The 20,884-nt window shown below is 34.0% G+C and overlaps 1 protein-coding gene across 36 annotated transcripts in view; it reads left to right on the top strand.

Moving 5' to 3' along the window:
- The window catches only part of Rims1 (regulating synaptic membrane exocytosis 1), a 442,859-nt gene that overhangs the window by 367,608 nt on the left and 54,367 nt on the right, over positions 1-20,884 (top strand). For 20 of the 36 annotated variants that reach the window (XM_026391365.2, XM_026391389.2, XM_026391387.2 and 17 more), the window contains one exon: positions 8,338-8,573. The exons of 11 other annotated variants lie outside the window; for them this stretch is intronic. In XM_026391365.2, coding sequence (XP_026247150.2) covers positions 8,338-8,573 — 236 coding nt within the window. The remainder of the gene's footprint in view (positions 1-8,337; positions 8,574-20,884) is intronic. 5 more of the 36 variants (XM_026391390.2, XM_026391384.2, XM_026391374.2 and 2 more) reach the window with 1 other exon arrangement.

Genomic DNA, 20,884 nt, shown 5'->3' with positions numbered 1-20,884 from the left:
AAAATAAATGTCATCACCTTGAAAGCCCAACGAAAAATGCCAAGCTAGAATCTGTGACGACTGGGAAAAGTTTTCAGTCCTGGATAACCTTGAAACACACTCATACACTTTGAATATGAAACACCATGGACTCTAACAGAAACATCCCAGGTCTGCCAGTCTGTGGCAGAAGCACTGGAGGACTGTACCTAGCAATTGAAGTGGCAAGAGTTATTCAACATAGTTTGTAAAGCAATGAATTGCTGTAACACAAATATAGCACATGCATCTTCATTATATTATTAACCATATGAAGATTTTGATAACAATGTAACTAATAGATTTGATATGTCTATCTTTATTTAAATATAAGCAATTTTATGACAGTCTCGCAGATCCAGGCATGGCAGTATAGCTTGTATAAGACTAACTTTCCCAGGTATCAAACTACAAAAGACAGTTGAAATCAATAAACAAAAAACTGTTGGAAGGTATTCGAGAGCAACAAAACAGGCAGGAATTTGACAAACTCCAGTCACTGAAAAAAAGGGGAAAACTTATAAGGTAAGTCTTAAGTTTACCCTAGTTTTCTCTAAAGGTACTTTGCAATTGTGAGTATGGGAAAACTCAAACAGAGAACAGTGGTATGAGACTGAAATGACTGAGTAGAAATTTTGAGTGAAGGGCTTCTAATTTTGCCAGATTCCCCTAAAGTACTATGTTGACTAATGAGTTAAGCACACTCCGGGAAAGATTCCAAGAAACCAAACAAAAACCAACTGCTGGAAGGCTGAGGAGCCAGGCACAGATTCCAGCAGCTCCCAGGTGCTATGGAGACATATTGAACTCCAAGTCCCACAATGTTAGAGGGGCCTGATAAATACACCTTCAGTTTCATGTACAAATCTGAGAAGAACCAAACTCTGAGAGTGACACTAATACTGCAGAACTTTAAACCAACTCTATACAGAAATAAGATTAAATCCATCTGTTTTTGGTACTGGGGATTTATTTAAGGAGCACTTTTACCACTGAGCCACATCCCTAGTCCTTTTTTTTTTAATTTTTAATTTTTACTTTTAATTTGAAGTCAGGGTCTCAGTTGGTAAGTTGCTGAGGCTGTCCTTGAATTTGCGATCTTCCTGTCTCAGCCTCCTAAACTGCTGGGATTACAGGCATGCTTCACCATGCCTAGCTTGGAATCAGGGTTTTTTTTTTTTTTAATTAAATGACAATTATAAAATTTAAAAGTACAAAATAATTTATAATTTAATCGATGTCTTTGATGGAATATTATAAACAGCAAAATAAAATTTAGCTGGTCAGTAGAAAGACTGTAAATCAAGACACAGAGAAATCAGGAGGCAAATTGGAGAAGACAGTAAGATATGGAATAGGTAAAAGGGTCCAGTGGGGGTCCCAGAAGAGAGGAAATCATAGATAGTATACCTGAATACTGAGAAAATGGCTGATAATTTCCAAGAACTGTTAAGACATCATATTACAAATTTTTAAAAAAAACTTTAAAAGCCCCACAGTATATGAACAAAAGAAAATGTTACAATATCACAACTGAGGCACAGAAAACTGAAGAAAAAACTTCTTAAAAGAGTCACATGGATTAAAAAGAGATATATTATCAGGGTAGCAACGATAAGACTTTGGCTGAAATTTTATCAGATATTATGAACCCCAAAATTCAGTAGAGTAACTGAAAGAAGACTGAATGGAAAAAAAACCCTCCAATTTATAATCTTATGTTTAATAATTATTATTCAGCAAAAACATCTTTCAGATAATCAAAGAATACATAGGTTGATAGATCAACTAAGAGATTTTATCACCAGCAGACCTGCACTACAAATATTCCTAATGGGGGAGTTCTTCATGTTGAAAAAAAGTCTCCTGTTGGAAGCACTAAACTTGAAGAAAAATGAACATTGGGAAAAGTTAATAATGATAAAAACATTTTGTGATAGTCAAAGCTTAGTCAAAGGTAAAACTATATAAAAACACCTGCATGAAATGTGAAAGGATTATAAATGGGAATTAAACAATTGTGAAGATATTGCGTTATTCTGAAAATGATAAAATTACTATTTTTAAGATTATAATAAGTCAGGATGCATTTTTAAATCTTTAGTCACCTATTAAATAATAGTAGAATTCATAACTCAAATATTAATAGTGGAGCAATGTAAAGTAATAAAAATACCAAATTAACCAGTAGTCAAGAAGGAGAAGTAAAAGAACAAACACATGGGATAATTGAAAAGTAAACAGCAAATATATATAATATATCAGACATATAGTAACTATTTTATACACACACAAACACACACACACACACGCGTATATCTAACACTAGAGAAAGAAAATAGAAGACATTAGGACCAAAAATGTTTGGATTTTGTTCCATACCCACAAGATTGGTTTACATTTTCTTTATGTAATGCATTATAGAATAAAAGAAGTCATAAGCTTGTTTCAATGGATTCCTAATACCTGATTAATCTGGTTAAGCAAAAAACATTTAACACTCATTTATGACTTATGACTTTAAAAAAAACCTTAGCAAACTGAGAATATTCTTAACATGAGGTTAAATGTTATCTGTAATAATCTTACAAATAACATTGTACCTAATAGTGAAATAGTGAATTAATGCTTCCTCCCCAAAGTCACTGGCCACTTTTACAAATTCTATTCAACAGTATTCAAATGACCCTTCTGGCTAGCCAGTGTCAGACCTGGCAATATAAAAATATAGTAAAATGAAATAAATAAATAAAAGCTATAAAGATTGGAAATTAATTAAAACCATTATTATTTACAGTTTATATGATTATGTATATAGTAAACAAAAGGTTTTCAAAACAGATATTAGAATAGATGAATTTAACAAACTTATTGGATACAAGGTCCAACATACATAAAATAATTTTATTTTTATTTACAAATAACAAACCTTTGGTAATTAAATTTACAAAATGACATCAATCTAATGTAATTAAAAACATGAAATATCTAGAAACAAATCTAAGACCTAGGGATAAACTAGGAAAATATGTGTAAGACCACAACATTGAAGACTACTTACAACCTCACATAAAATCAACAACACATGTGTATTTGTTAGCATGAAATTCAATAAAAATTACACACAGACAATGGCTTCTGAAGGTCTGGCCTATTTGAAGGTATTGTATATATATAATGGTCTTATTTGAATAGGTTCCTCAGTTTTAACTGATGCTTATGTATCACATTAGTTCTACCAGACACCTATAGGAGTATTTGATGCCATCTTGGTTATCAATCCCCTGTCCTTGTATTATAAATTATGGAAATTATGAGAAATTATGAGATGGATACCTGAGAGTACCTTCTTAATGTTGACCAGAAAGTTTCTGTCCTTATCTTCCATGTATGATTAGTAACTTGTGTCTTGATCCAAACTAATGAGTAGGACTAGCAATATCATAAACAGAATTATGAACCTACTGTATATTTCAGCCTCTGTTATTATGCCCTATGTTACTTCTCCCCTTTTAGATTTACATGATAGAAGTCTAGGTTTCTTGGATGGGCTAAAAGTATAAAAATGGATTGGAATTGTTTTTAAGCTGAATTTGTCACTAATATAGGAGTAGTACAAATCTTTACATAGTCCCATACATCTCTCCTGAAACCCTTCTAATTTTCTGAAATAAGATATTTTAAGCCCATATATTTTCATCCTGTTTCATAATTTTATGCCAGCCACCTTACATTGGAATAATGGGCTATATCTGTCAACTAAAGGTGCAGATTGATTGTCTTATATAATATACATCAATTGAATATCTCTAATTAACAAAAGTCTTTTTAGTCTATGTTGGGGAAAGTGATCTTATGTTGTTTTAATTTTTTTACCAATATTTTAGAAACTGTTTTTTGAAATTAGTTTCTAGTGTATTTCCATAATATGATTCTAATATATGCAATAATTATTTTATCCTACCATCTAAGAAATAGTATGCATTTTACCATCAATGGCATGTCATAGTTGACTTAGTATTTTTTTCTTAAAAATGTACAAAATAATGACTTAATACTAATGACATATTCAAGTTTATTGAATTTGCATAGATTTTCTTCTACCATTGTCACTTTGTGGTTCTCTGTATCATTGTACATATAGTTTAGGGGGGGCAAGGTGTGGCGGGTGCAAAATGTTATTATCACCAGACTTCCCTTCCACCACATATCAGTATGAGATCCCCAAAATTCTACTAAGGTTCAGGATGATAGACCTTCCTTACTACTTGAAGTTCTAAGATCCAGTAATCCATGAGACAAATGCTTAGCCAGTTTCATGTGCAGGTGTTTTAAGTGTTGCTTCTACATATGAGGAAGTACATTCCAACCAACTCAAATTCATAATGGAGGGTGTTTTTTTTTTAGAATTATGATGCAATTTAGTTGTTATATCATTTTATATTTTCCATTATATTAAACATTATTGGAAGAAATGCTAGCTTATCCATTAAATAAAACAAGTATAGATGTTAGGAAGAAATTCCAGGTTAACTTGTCTATAAATCTTCAGAAAAAAAAAATTGTATGGTTATGTATGCTACACTGATAAAATCTAGGAAAAGACATAAAATTCTTTTTTAAAAGAAATTGAGTCAGGTGTGATGACACTTGATTGTAATTGTAATCCCTGCTACTCAAGAGGCTGTGGAAGACTGCAAGTTTGAGGCCAGCCTGGGCAGTTTAGTGAGTCTCAGTCTCAAAATAAATTTTAGAAAGGTCTGGACATGTAGCCCAGTGGTAGAGTGTTTACCCAATACACATTAGGGCCTGGATTTAATCTTTAGTACTTAAAGAAAATCACTTTTTTAGAATATTTAATCTAGGCCCAGCACAGTAGCAAATGCCCAGTTGCTTGGGAAGGTGAACAGGAGGATCACAAGTTCAAGGCCAGCAACTTAGCAAGACTCTGTCTCTAAGTAAAACTAAAAGATCTTGGAATGGGAGTTCAATGGTAGAATGCTTGCCTAACATGCGCAAGGCTTTGGGTTCTATCACCACCAACTCCCCAAGAAATCGTACAATACAGTAGTGTTCAGTACATTCACAAAGTTGGGCAATTATCACTACTACCTAATTAAGTAACTTAATTCTCATTTCCCCAGAGAATCCTATACCTATTAACAATCATCCCAGTTTCTTCTCTAGCTGTCAACAACCACTGATCTTTATTCTGTCTTTATGGATTTGATTCTAAAATATTTCATTTAGATGGAATTGTGCCATACATAGGCTTTTATTTCTGGCTTTCACATGTTTTCAACTTCCATCTACATTGGTAACATCAATCTGTATTTCATTCCTTTTTATGGTTAATGTTCTAGAGTATGAGTATACCACATTTTGTTGAGTGGTCATTTGGGTTGTTTCTGCTTTATTACTTTTATGACTAATGCTGATATGAGTATTCATATTTAAGTGGTAAAATACGTTTTTTTGTTATCTTGCACGTATCCCTAGGGATGAAATTGTTGGATCATATGATGACTGTATGTTCAACTTTTGAACATACAGTCAACTCTGGGTTTCAATATATTTACATTTAACTAAACTGCCAAAGTATTCTTCTAAGCACTGGCATTGTTTTACACTCCAGACAGCATTGTTGAGGGTTCCAGTTTTTTTCAGATTCTCGACACTTGTTAAAGTTTCTTTTATGATAGGTATCCTAGTACATGAGAAGTGAAATCTTATTTTGGTTTTCATAATGACGCTCAGCCAAAATTATGAAAGTCCTTAGATATGTACACTTTGTGGTTTTAGATTTTTTTAAATTTTTTATTTGTTTTAATTAGTTACAGATGACAGTACAATGACCTTGACATATCATGCATTTGAATCAGATGGGATATATTAAAGTTCTTCTAAGTTAGTAATTTTTTAAGGATAGATTTTTCTTACAAATTAATATCAAAGTGGGAGGTTTAGTTTCTTCTCTGAGGATCTTTTAATTCTTCATAGTGGAATTATAATGAATTTGTTAATCTATATAGATCAATCAGAATAGGAGCTTGTTAAATATGAGGTACATTGGGATCTATTATTTGTCCACTCTGATAGCTATCCCTAGAATACACATATAGTAAAAGATTTTTTTATCACCAATTAAAAAACTATTTTTAGTAAAGAGAACTAGAAGCTTCCATTTTATCACTCAGCCATAGGATCAAAATTAACAAGGAAACCTAATCTCAGACTTTATAGGACTGTGCTCTTTTCAGTGTGTGCAAGACTTTTTCCGGAATGATATGATCTGAGCTTTTAGTAGCATACAAACAATCAGACATGCGAAGAACTAACAAACCAAATTTTCTGTCATCTGCCACCCGACTGTCAACATATGTCAACATAACTCTGATGTCTGTCATTCAAAGAGACTTCATCTACAGATAGATTCCCTATTGTTGTTGACACCAGTTGGGAATGTATTATTAGCACAAGCAAAGCAAAATCAGAGCCAAAGTTACCAACCAGAAATAGAAACAAACACAACAAAAATAAAACACACATTATAAACCAAAGTAGGAAATAAGAAAACATAAACAGGAAACCATTCTGTTGCCTTTTAAGATTAAATCTAGGCCAAAAAAAAAAAAAAAAAAGGCAAGTGTGGGCTTGGAGACCTGAGCCCATGAAGACAACACAGCTCAATTTACTGCAGAAGGGAGTCCATTTGAACTGTTTTAATGGGACTTCCATAACATCAAAGCATAGTTCTCAAAATCAAAGCATGATTACCAGAAAAAATAGCAAATTCTGAAGTTTTACTGAACATATTAGAAAACTACCAGAATGACAAGGTAGTCCTAAGGATGATTTGAGAAACTCACGTAATTATATACACAAATAGATTTAAGAATACTAAAATAAGGTTGGTAAGATTTAAAACTGGATAATGTGCCTTAAATCAATAAAACCGTTATCTGTTGGTCATTTTCTCTACTAGACTGGTGGCATTGATGAAAAGTAGTTTTAGTGAAGTGATAGAGACAAATGTGACTCAAATTAGTGCAGAAGAGAAAAGGATAAGCAGATGTATCACTAAAAGTCTCCTTAAAGAGACTTTTCAGCAAAATATTAGTAACTCGAAGTAAAGGGAGATAAAATAATGATGATGGGATTTTTGTTTGAACTTAAAGTGAACTCATCTCAGAATTATATTTATGTACTAATAAATCACTTTATTACCAATTCTGAAATCAGCTAATTGAGCAATGGAAAGGGTGCTGCTGCAGCAAACTTGATGTTGCATAACCTATATATACCGATATATATTAATCAAATCTTAGTGTTACTAGTAAACAAATAAAAAAGAAAGGGTTGGGTGACAATAGTCTTGATGTCAGAAAGACTGGAAAGCTTTATAAAGCAGAAGGGCTTAATTTTCATCTGAAAGGATTCATCTGAAAGGTTCATGTAAATGATAGTAATAATTTTTCAAGCAATAGAAGCAGAAAAAAATTAAGACTAAGAAATGGAAGAGTAGGATATACATTAGTGCTAAAATCATGACCTTTGGGTTATTAGATGAATCAGACTAATTCTTCTGTCTAGGTAGACAGAAGAAGTGAAAATGCTTTAATGTCTCATTATTGAATATCATAATTTGCAACATTATTTAGGAAGTCATACTTGTCCTCATACCATATAAAAATGATTTCAAGCATCTAAGAGATAACTTATTTTTTTGAGGAAAAATTATATCTCAAAATTTATTCACAAAATCATTTTAATATAACTTCTTAATTCAGCCCCCCTAAATGGTAATGCTTGCTGCATAGATTCCTCTCATAACTTTTATTTGTCATAATATTAGGGTTTATTCTGACTCACACCTTGACTGCCATCATCACTGTTAAAGATTCTCTATTTGCTAATGTGTATTTAGCACTTTGAAACAGGAAATAGAAAAGGAAAACATGAGGTGGTGGTAAGGGTCTTGTGAGCCAGTTTTTGCAAGTATTTTAAGGAAACTTAAAAATAAGAGGTTCACTGGTCATAACACTTATCGCCCCACTAATAGCATTGGTTGTTTCTGTTCACTGTTTTTAAAATGTCCATAGATCACTCTGTTGAAATGGCATTGTCACAAGCTGTTCTTTAAACATTGGGGGGATGGTGATTTGATCTCAGAGTATCTGTGGCTGTAGGTCTAGTACTTGACTGGCTTTTCCCCATAAAACTGTGCCTGGATTATTTCAGAAATAAATAGATTTAGAATTTCAGTTATGCTGACCTGTAATTTATGGACGCATATATGTTTTTACTTTGTAAATATAGTTCATTTACCCCCAAAATGCAAGGCAGACGGATGGGGACTTCAGGAAGAGCCATCACGAAGAGCACCAGTGTAAGTGGAGAGATGTACACACTGGAGCATAATGACGGCAGCCAGTCAGACACAGCTGTGGGAACCGTTGGAGCAGGTGGGAAGAAGCGGAGATCCAGCCTGAGTGCCAAAGTGGTTGCCATAGTGTCTCGGAGAAGTAGAAGCACATCTCAACTCAGCCAAACAGGTAAGTGAGGTGCGTTCCACTTAAGCATCTCAAGTTTTTGCTGGAGTGACAAATATTGACCTTCATGCTGCAACTGGTATTGGGAATGTAGTGTGTATTTGGTTCTTCTTTGGCAAAGAAACTTTATTTTTTTAACTCTGAAAATCTGTTCAATTCATGGGATTTTTTTTTTTCTGCACAGCTCTCTGAAGAAGGGATCATTTGTTAATCTGCAAAGTGATCAGATATTTTCCTGTAAACTAAAAAAAATTAAGGCCATGTCTACAAATGTGCAAGGAAATGCAAAGAAATATTAGAGATCCAAATTGAATTATATGCAAGAAAAGCAACAGGATTCTCTTTTTCAAAATGTTCCATAATTCAATTATCTACAATTCAGACTATATATTTTTTATAGAAAAGAAGGTCAGTTGTGCAACTTGAAATATAGTCTTCAAGGTACTGTATGAAAATAATTGGTCTGTGTTTGGTATAGTTTCAATGCAAGTAAAAACCCAGAAGCGGTTTTACTTTAGAAAAATGGGTCAGTGAATTCCTGCAAAGAAAAATGTTTTAATACAAATTTGTGTTTCACATGTTTTCTGCTGCTTATGAATCTTAAAAGCTTTATGTCCTGAAGGTATATATAAAAAAAGCAAATGCAGAAGGTAGAGTGACTATTTGTTATTATAAAATGTAATAAAAGACTGCTTTAAATTATGTAATATTTGAACACATGTATTACATAATTTATTACTGTCCTCAATACTTTGTAAAACTGAAGGTAAGTGAAATAGTGAACCAATTTAAATTGTCAGAACTCATTTCTCCTCTTGTAACCAATGGTTCCATTTTCTGTTCCTTAATAGCAAGATCCCTGTTATAAAATTTACTTGTGAGAAAGCCTCTATGAAATCTTTTATATCTCACTTAGTGTTCTGGGAAGCACATATTTTAAATTATGCACTCTACTGGATATATTGACAAGTAAACAGAGTAGGAAATTTTGAGCCATTTATAAAATGAATTAGGGCATATGACATTTTTATCTGTATAAAATAAAAATGGTTTGTCCTAAGGTTAGAATTAACCTAGTATAACTAGTATCCTTGTGATAGGTCTGCCTTTTTGCTACCCAGTAATATAAGGTGTTCTTCTCTTTTTAGTGTTAAGAAGATTCATTTGTCCTCCTTAGGGTCAGGTTTCTTTAGAGTAGGTGTTTTTCCATTTATGTTGTTTTGTTGCTTGATTGTTTTTATGACCAGTGGTTCCTGGTTACTGGTTTTGATGTAATTATGCTCTGCAGTATAGGATGTGGGATGTAGGATATAGAGAAAACTTAGACTTCAGACTTCAAAATATGTTATTACCTGGATGAAACTGGGATGTTCTTTGACGTCACTTAAGGAAACCTAGGCTTCCTCAGTGAAATGCTGCAGGTTAAGATGGCTTATCTTCTCCCCCCAATATACACATCTCTGTTTCCTTTCTAGTTGTTTAGAGAAACAAATAACTGGTTTGTTTGTTGAGTATTGGATGAATAGAATAAAGTTCTCTTAGAGTTACATAGGAAGTATACTTGTGGCACAACTTTGTAGGTAAAAGGTTTAAATAATTACTATGGAAACACTCAGCTCTCTTTGCTTTATTAGTTTACACTGTATCCCAGTTATTTGACTTTCAAATAAAGTCATCTTTCCAGAAATTTCATGGTTAAAAACTTCCATACTTTCAGAGATTGGCTTGCCACATATGAGTGTAAAAAGGCCAAAGTAGCAAAATGGTTCTACCCTACAGTGACTCTGGGAATGAAGTTCAACCTCTCTCAGAACACAGTTTGCTTATGTAATGATGGATTAACTTTCCAAATGTAAAATTTTATGATTCTCTTTCTGCACCATAATTTTTACCTTTTGTCTGATAACCTGTTCATTCTTCTGATTTTTCTAGAGCAGATGACAAATGTTGATAATCTTCAATTATCATTTCCCTTTGTTTCAGAGAATAGCCTGATTTTTCTCTCTCTTTTCTCTTCTACTTGTGATTTTAATTTATTTTTCTCCATCTGTGATTATATTTCATCACTCCTGTAAATATTCACCAAAATTCAGAATTTCTATGAGGAGTCTTATTTTTACTGCTTCAGCTTCTACATGTGGCCATCAAATCTGTACTTCTGGATTCTTCATCATTCAAGAAACAGTCCTTCATTTTTATTGCCCATTAGAAAGCTCCCCTTGAGCGTCCCAAACTGGTATTTCCACATCTCTTAATTTCTAATTTGCTTTAGAATGTTTCAACTATAAATAATATTATTTTTTAAATCTCCTCTACAGTTCATAATGGAGGTGGGAATAACATTTTTTTTAACCTAAGAGAGTGGAATAAGCAAGTAAGTCTCCAAACATTGAATCTCATTGTTGATGTTAGTTAATGTCAGCCAATCAAGCACATAGCTAAAATCCTATCATTAAACAGTAACTGGATTAGGTTGAAAGTATGAAAGTAGTGAGGGAAAGGGAAATTCTAAGAAAAGGCCCTTGAATCAGAAATATTTTGGAATTGCATGAGACTTTAGGTAAAGTTTGGACTGAAGAATGTACAGGAGAATTTAGTTTCGAATAGTTTAGTGACCCAACCTGTGTATGCAATATGAGAACTTGTCCCCTCGCTTGCTCACTAATTGTGTGATATTCCACCAGTGGTACTTCTCTCTTCACTAATGAGTGAAGGCATTATTTGGAAGGATCCACAGATCTGTGAAGAATCATCCCTAAATTCACTCTAGAAATTATGGTAATAAATATTATAGGAATGACAAATATTCATGTGTCTATGTGAATAAAACTAATAACATGTCTATATTCCTAGACCTTTCACTTGCACTCTTAAGTTATGTATATGGATATGTGCTTGTAAGTTCACTCCCTTATTGGTCACAAGAAACTTATGATCACTATCCCTACTTTGAAATGAAGAAAATAAGACATAAAGACACTAGGTAAATTGGAAAAGGTCCCATAATAAGTGATTGGGTCTGGATTTATTCACTGTATGTGTAGTTTTTTGTTTGTTTTGTTGTCATTGTTTTGTTTTGGTTTTCAGACTCACCCAAGCTGGCTTCAGATTGGTAGGTGCGTGCTCAAGCAGTCCTTTCGCCTCAGCCTCCCTAGTAGTGGTATGCCACCATGCCTGCCTTGGGCCTGAATTTAAATCCCAGATGCCAGTGCCAGAGCCCATGCTCTTAACCACTATGATAAGAAATTTCAAATCAGGTTCAACAAATATTTATGAAACACCTGTATGGTTAGTATGTAGTGAGCACCATGTCAGGCCCAGGATTAAGAGCTGGGAATAAAAGGATGAATGAAATACTGTCCGTGCTCCCAAGGATACACAGTATAATAGGGCAAGTCACATATATTATTCCAGGTGGAAAGGGAATTGTTCAAATGTCAGAGAGATGCAGGGGAAGCACATAAAAGGAGGTGATTCACTCTGTCATATAGTTCTGAAAGACCTTCCTGATGAAATGAGGCCTAACAAAAACATAAATAAATCAGGAAAATGACATTGGGAAGTACCTTCCAGGGCACAGGAAATAACACCCTGATTATATGTTGAAATTGTTGAGTGATTACTTTCCTGGGATATGGGAAATAAATCTGTGTGAATAATAAAACTATACGAAAGATTTCTGTAATTCTAATGGCTGTTCCTCCTATATACAAAGGATAGGTCACATCCGGACAGATCTTAAATCAAATTAACACTGTACATCTGAGACCATGATTTCTGAATAAGATTTTTTAGCTTCTATGAAGAAAATACCTATCGGTATAAAATATAATCAGTTTCATAAAATAGAAATTATTCAGTTTACTTTATATTATGGATAAATCATAACTCTAGTACTATACCAGGTATGCTGAGTATTCAGAAAACAGAAGTACCATCAAATCATTCACACATGAGCCACATATGAGCCAAATAACTAAAGTGAGAAAATGTAAAATAAAATGCCAAACATAATAAAATCCAGGGCTGTTTATGTATACTTCCAGAGGAATTTGGAAGACAATTGATCAAGGTCCTGAGTCTCCCAGGAGGTTGGCCCACAGGCCAACCATCTGACCACAAGCTCATCATTGCTTAAGTCATTATATCCGAGGATGTTTTTTTTTTTAAACGACTATTTCTTCTACATATTGGCAGGATTTGGGCAATTATACTCTAATTATGGAAAATGTTACAGGACTTATTTATAATTTTCAAACCATCAGGAGTCATTTATGATATGCCAAATAAGAATGTACTAAAATTGCTTCTATGCATATTTAATAATAGATATTTTGTACCTTTTCAATATTTTTTTCTTTATCAACGTTTTTTTGCCTGTATTCAAAACCTTTCCTTTGAGGCCATGCTTGGGATCCTCTAACTCTGTAAGTTGTCCCCTATTGTTTTGACACTCACCAGAATCTTGCTTTTCTTCCACATAGGTAGATTGAGATCTCAGACTTCATTGTTCACCTCATACAAACAAAATTTGGGGGCTACTTCCATGAGCAAAATAATAGGTACATATATAAAGGTAAAGAAAAAAATCTCGCATAGGCACAGATAAACAGAAAAGTTCCACATTCCCTCTTGGTAAAAGAATCTAAACCTAAAAGACATCTTTCAGTCATAAGCCCTGATGTATGTTTCCTTTTTTGTGTGTTACCACAGCTGCATGGAGCAGGGCCCAAGTGCTTGCTTAGATGCCTGGAAAAGCCTTATCTATCTGTTTTAGAATTGAGGCATTCACAAAAAGTCAATTCTGCCTTCTGGCTTCTTCTGTTTTCCTATAAAAATTCTTAAAACAAGGAATAATAAAATAAATTTATGGAAACTATTAAAAAGCTAATAACCTAATGGAAAGAAGAAGGAATTATACTGGGAGAAAACCACAAACATATTTCAATAAATTAATCCCAGTCCATTAGTACATTTTGGCTAGAGCAAAGAAAAATTTATAATAGAGTTATACTGGGAAATAGGTTTGGGATAAGGATTTGAAAGCCCTTTAAGGATCTTTGTTCACCATTTGATAGAATACCTTTAATTAAAAGAATAGAAGAAAAACAGTTGCACTCCAGAAGGCTTGAACTAGAGGCAGTTGTAGAGAATCAGTGAGAAAGAGCATGTGGAAATAAGAAGGGGAGGTGAATACTAGTGGGTGAAATGCCAGATGGTTGTGTAGTGAGCTGAAGAAGTCACTACAGAGATGGAAAGAAATGGACTCACTTAGGAAAAGGAATGAGTCCAAGGCAGACCCAGCAGAAGACTAAGTGGAATACAGTATTCAGGGACAACTGATGAGGAAAGAAGGAAGACTATGGAGAAAGGGATGGGACAGGATCTGAAAAGAGACTGAGCCACCAAAGACAAGGAATAATTCCAAGGGAGATAATGATTTTAAAGAGAAGGTATTAATCCTACAGAAAGATTGAACAGTAAATGTTTGGATTTATGAACTGAGTATTTTCCTGGCCTTGGGTTTAGATAGACAGTGAGGAAGCAGCATAAGACTTAGCATGGCTGGAGCCCATCCCATTCTCCATCCTGTCATTTGCTTCAGCTCCTGCTCTAACCATCTCATCCACCTCCACATTGGAATCAGGATGAGGCCCTTGTCATGGATAGAAGGAACTAGGACACAGATGCTATGCATAGTAGCTCAGTAACATAAAGTGTGTCTGCCCCACCATCTCTAAAGGCTCTTTACATGGATGGGGCTGGGACTGAAAAAAATGGATAAATAGAGACAATTATTATGAGTTTCTCTTCCAGAAGTTTAACATTAGGAAGAACTGAGATTAACAGTGACCAGTACTTCTTTCTTCCATTCTAAAGACATTTACTAAAGAGGAATTTAAGGAGTAAGTGGGGGGGGGAGGTTTGTGTGAGTGTGTGTGTGTGTGTGTGTGTGTGTGTGTGTGTGCACGCGCATACCTCAGAAAGAATGATGTCTGAGAATGTTTTCAGGATGAAGTGTAGGAAAAAACACCTCTAGATGGAGAGATTGAATGATGCAATACAGAAAGTTTTGGTTAATGGTGTAAAGTTCCAGAGAACAGAGATAATTTAAGAGCACAAGTTTATTCTTAGAGAGTGCAAAGGATGATTCTTTTCCTGGGTTTGATGGAAAAGGAGAAATGTTTAAAATATAGACAAGTATCAAAATGGGAATATTGAAAACCAAAGGAGCTTGAGTCAAAGACCCTTGATCTTCCCAATGCACATAAAGTAGAAGCAAATAGACAGAGTAAGGACATAGGATGAGAAATGTAAGAAATTAATTGAAACAAACAAAAGTACTGCTGAGCCCCAGCATAGAGACACACACCTGTAATACCAGAGGCTTGGGAGCTGAGGCAGGAGGATGGCTAGTTCAAAGCCAGCCTCAGCAAAAGCAAGATGCTAAGCAACTCAATGAGACCCTGTCTCTAAATAAAGTACAAAATTGGGCTAGGAATGTAGCTCACTGGTCAAGTACCCATGAGTTCAATCCCCAGTAACCTACCCCCACCACACACACACACACACACACACACACACACACACACACACAAAGTACTGATGAGAAGGCCTGAAGTTTCAGCTGATTTTGGATAATGCAAATTATCTGAAAAATAATTTTTAAAAAGCATTTTCTAGGGATCAAGGCCACCCTTGCAGATATCCAGTCCATATTAGCTTCTCTTTTCTTTCAAGAGTATCTTCCCTGCTTCTCTGAATCCCCAGTATCTGACCAGCATTTTGAAATCACCCTAATATTCTTTGAAAGTATATTCCTATGATCTTCTAGAGACTTTATACACACACACACACACACACACATACACACACACACACATACACACATACATACACCCCCCCCCACACACACACACACACACGATGTGTTAGGGATTGAACCAAAGGACTCACACATGCTGAATACCCACAGCCACTGAGCTATATCCCTAAACAATGGTCTAGGTCTTAAGCTTAGTTTAGAAGTTTGCCTGTCATGGGCTCATGGAATGCTATTTATTATTTTGACTCTTTAGATCATAAATATCATTCTCCTTGTTACAGAAATTTGATGCTCTGTCCTAGCTTTCTTTTATCTACTGATATTACCTTTTCCCAATGCAATGAGCAAATTCCCTACTTATTTTGAATATGGCTCTTATAAGATTTTTACTTTTTCCTTTTGCATTTTTTTCTCTATGAAGCATTTCAGGAGGCCCGCCCGTGGACTTAAAAACTGTATAGTGTTCATTTTCCTACAAGGCTACATTAGGAAAAAATATATAAATATTCTAATTTTGAAGTACACTAATAAATGTTTTATTTCAAAATAGGTTAATAGAGATTTTCTGAATTTTCAAGTTAGGTCATTGACTTCTCAAGATTAAATCATTGGTGGAAACCAAAAATATTGCCCTTGTTCTTCTGTCAAACAATAACATATGTTGATAAAACTATATAATTCACTTACACCTCAAGGGAGAATGCTTAATTAAGCTTATTTCCCCATGAGTTCAAGGCATTATTTTAAAATTCTTGTTGTTCCTGTATAATAATTATGCCTCCAAATGCCCAAAATCCTAAATCCTCTTCAACTGTTCTCTTTTCAGTTTTCTTACCAAAAGTCACACAGGTGACACAAACCATAAAATAAATTGAGTGAGTACCTGCTGGGAAGGCACGTTTACCTCAGGGAAATGAATGTCTTACATTTCTTATTTCTTCCCCTTCCAACCAGTTCACTCTACCAAGATATTCTCTATGTTTTAAGTGTAGAACTGTTTGTGAAAACTCTCTACCTTTAGCTTTACAAAAATAAGTTTATAGCTGCTGGGAAACAAAACTTAGGCAGACTCTGAAGATTTTAAGAAAATTTTCTTAGATCTGATTATTAACAATGGAAGTAAAAAATACTTAACAAAGGATATGTGCCCCCCCCCAAATTTTCAGAAACTGTAAGCTACTGTGGATCGAAATCTTGCTTAGATCTAAATTCCTTATCTGTGCCTCATTTATTTGATTCATTTAACAACACAAGAAAAACATTCTGAGGAACATAATGTTTCATGTTCTTTGTTTCCTGAGCACAAAATAACGGTGCCAGAAATGATTCTCCTGTCTGCAAAGCCATCAAATGAATGTAAGCATGGGTTCTTTTATTTACTGTTTCTGTCTGGTGTTGGAATTCACTACTGTTAATAGAGATTCAATTCAGCTATACTAACTCATCTTCTGAGCAGATGCCCTAATAAGGAGTAGTATTTTCAAACATACTCCAGCTGCTATTTTTGTTCTTTTGCTTGCTATGAACTATAAATCTTGAGTTTGGCTGACTAAATTGTACATACACTTTTAAGTTGAGTTGAAAGAAAAAATATTGATTTGAATAGAATTTTTAAAAATTTTTGTAGCTTAGGATTTAGAGGAAGAAAGTAAATTTATCAAGTGTGCCTTGAAAAAGGCACAATACTAAGAATTCAACTGATTACATGTGGTGATAATTAATTTAACTTACTAAGATAATTTTTAAGTGTGAGAGCAATTTCAGAATGGGTGTCGTAAGATATCGTAACAAAATATGGGACAAGAAATGTTTCTGATTATATATAAGCAGATGGCCAATTTTAGTACACCTTCATTTAAGTACATAGTGATTTTTAAGATATTTTCTTGATTGTTAATGTTTTCATATTTTTAACACAGAAAAGCAAATGGAAGATAAAATTCACACAGTCTTACCTCTAGTTGCAAATTCATTGTGATTGTATATTAAGGCTACACTTTTTATGAGTTTATATTAACAATGCTGATAACATCATTAGCAATAATAGTCATAAGTTATTGAGCAATTGCCATCTGCCAGCCAGAGTTTCAATTGCTTTGTATATATTAATTATTGCAGTCCATAAAACACAACCACAGGCACTATTATTATTCCCATTTCACAGTTTCCGTGACTTGTCTGAGGTCCCATAACTCTTAGAAACTGAAGTAGAGCTTTCATTTTTAAGCACTTTACCACAATCCCATTCAAGTGTATGTACACACAGAAATACCCTTTTATATGGATTTCTAAAACAACCACAGACTCTTATTTATTTATTTATTTATTTATTTTTACTTTGAAAGAGTAAACATTAGCCTGCTCTTTTTTTTTTTTTTTTTTTTTTTTTTTAAGAAGACTACTTAGGACATCGTCACAGGAGACTTGTGCCAGGAATTGGATGACTTTAAGATAGAGACTTTGGTCTTAGAATGAATTCTTGTTATTGGGAGAGTTAGTGGCTAACAGGGTAGAGGGGAATGTCATATGTAAGAGGGCATGATGTTTCATCTACTAAAGAAAGTGATTACTGAGAAAAGACTATATAATTCTGTAAATTCTGACTAGGTGGAAATTGGAACAGTCAATAGAAAAGACTTTTCCAAGCAGTTTGAGAATCACTAGCCTATTAAAGGAAAGTGAAGTCAATGACATTACCTAGTAAGTATATAACATAGAAGGAGAAGATGATCCAGAAGAGACTCCTGAAGAAAAATAATTCAAGTCCTTTTTGAGCCCCATTTCCCCTACTGTAGAATGGAATAATAAATAGTACCTACTTCAGAAGACAGTTGGGAAGATTAAATGAAACTGTTTACAAACAGTTTAGCAAAATACTTGCCACATAGTAATTGCTTAGCATTAGTAATAAGAATAAGCTCTTCTAATAATTCCAAGGAACAAATAAAAGGGCAGAAAAGAACAGGTATCAGTGACATCTTTTCATTGATGGAAGTCCAGGTCATATTAATCTGGCTGATAGTTTTATCTGTTCATTAGGTGTCAGGTAATTAGTAGAATACAGATTCTTGAGATCTAATATTTGAGGTGTGTGTGTTTTTTTTTTTTTTTTAATCAGTAGTTCTCAAAGTTCTTCCTGGCAAGTCTCTCATCGAGGACCTGGTGAAATGTTACCCCTGGCCTCAGTCATTTGCACTTGCTCACATACTTATGGATTCTTGAAGTATGTTCATCTCTAATTAGGCAAATCTGCAAGAGCTTGATCTAGGCCCTCTCTTTACCAGCTACCCCACCCTGCCCTGTTACCCAAACTTTACTGTATTAGCTCAGAGGTAAGCAAACTCTTAGCTTAAAACCCATTTTCTATCGTCAATGATCTAAGAATAATTTGGGGGGTTTGTTATGGTTTAAGATAATCAAATAAAGAATAATATTCATGACATGTGAAAATTATGAAACTCAATTTTGTCATCCATAAATACAGATTCATTTGAAATACAGCCATATCCACTCACTTACATGTTATCAGTGGCTGCTTTCATGCTGCATGCAGAAACCCCAGAGACAAAATTATTTAGTTATCAAGTCCTTTCCAGAAAAAGTGTTATAACCTCTGCTTCTGGGCAAGGACTTTATACCAGCAGTGTAAAAGGAGATATTAATGAACAATGATCATTTCTGCCATTGTTCTCTGCTTCTCAGAGTAGGAGCTAATTTACCTAACACTATGACTTTATTGTTCTTCCATTTACATATCCATGTTTACTCTTTTGCCATGTCCCTGTTGACATCATCTCTTATGATTCTCCAGAATGAAGACTTATGCCCCCAAAGAAGACACTTTTCAACTTTGCTGTAAAATTTGAAGTGGCTCACAAAAAGTAATACAAGGATTTTCCTCAACCCTGTTAGAAAAGGGAATCCAGGGACTATGTCTTTCATTTTATCATCCCTAGGGCTTAGCACATTGCCTGGATGAGACACTTAAAAGCTTGTTTGAATGAAGAAAAAAACAAAAATTAACTTTTGCAAAAGTTTTCTGTGTTCTTATTCTTCAAAAGCTGTTCAGTCCTCTTCTCACTCCAACCTGTTCCATCTAGTTCCTCCCAATTGTTCTTTAAAGGTCACATGAAAGTCCACAGAGATGAATTTATTGTGTAAAATTTAAGTTATGGTATAGGTTGCAAGTATGGTGCACTTGGGAAACCAATGAGATGTAAACAGAACATTGAAAAGATGTCTACTTTTTTAACATAAGCAAATAATTCTTACCTATTTCTTATTTCTCATACATGTAGATTTATTTCTCATTTTGTTGCAGTCACGCACCTTCCTTGGGTTCATAAATCATGCCTTAAATCTATTTTAAGTCTTCTTTCTTCAAACCTTTGAAAGTATCATCTTCCACCTGAGAAGTTCTTAATCTTTCTTCTTGGCTATCAAAATCCATCTTTTCATTCAAAGCCAAATTTCAGCTTTCCACTAGGGGAAAAATAAACTATAAGACTTTTTTTTTTTAATTCTCAAGTGAAAATACTTCCTTGTTTATAAAATAAGACCAAGTAGTAACCATGCATCCTGCATCAGATTCCCCCCCCCCCCCCGGTTTTTTGTTTCTTTATTTGTTTTGGTTTGGTTTTGGTTTTGGTTGTTGTTTTTTGTTTTCTGATCTTGCAGGACACCTTATTGCTTATAAGTATTAACACTTCTATAGACAAGAGTAGATAACTACCATTTTAAGATTTTGAGGCAGTAAATAAATTGTTGATAATGGTAACTATCATTGCATTAAAAGTCAAATAAAATAACATTTAATTAGAAAATTTGTGAAAGATAAAAATTTTCACTTACCAGAAATGATAGATAATTATTGATAAGGGTATTTCTGTATTCTCGATCTTCATAAGCTGTTTAGTCCTCCTCTCACTCCAACATCCTTTTACATTACACTTATTAGTTAATTTATTTACATATGTTACTACATGTGTTATTTTACATGTTACTTCATTTAGTGAAGGTTTTCCTAAGTTTAATAAAGATATTAACTGAAGCCAGGTACGATGGTGCACATTTGTATTCCCAGCTATTTGGGAGACTGAGACAAGAGGACCACAAGTTCAAGTTCAAGGCCAGACTCAACATAGCAAGATCCTGTCTCAAAATTAAAAAGAAAAAAGAGTGGGATTGTAGCTCAATAGCAGAGTGCCCCTGGGTTTAATTCCCCAAAATTTTCCCGCACCAAAAAAAAAAAAAAAAAAAAAAAAAATATATATATATATATATATATATATATATATATATATATATATATGAAAATACTTACATAAGACAAGCAAAAATATCCAAATTTTTTGAAGATCATTTATTGGTGGGTAGAGGCAGAGGATTCTTGTGGACGAGGAATCTACTACAAATTGCTTTTCAAGTAAGCTTGTGAATTGCTTTTTGGGAAATAAACCTCTGATATCAGGCCAACACATTGGGATAC

The sequence above is a fragment of the Urocitellus parryii genome, chromosome 8, assembly GCF_045843805.1.
Source record: "Urocitellus parryii isolate mUroPar1 chromosome 8, mUroPar1.hap1, whole genome shotgun sequence".
In the NCBI taxonomy this organism is placed as follows: domain Eukaryota; kingdom Metazoa; phylum Chordata; class Mammalia; order Rodentia; family Sciuridae; genus Urocitellus; species Urocitellus parryii.
Note: the sequence above shows the minus strand (reverse complement) of the source record. Positions and strands in the feature narration are given on the sequence as shown.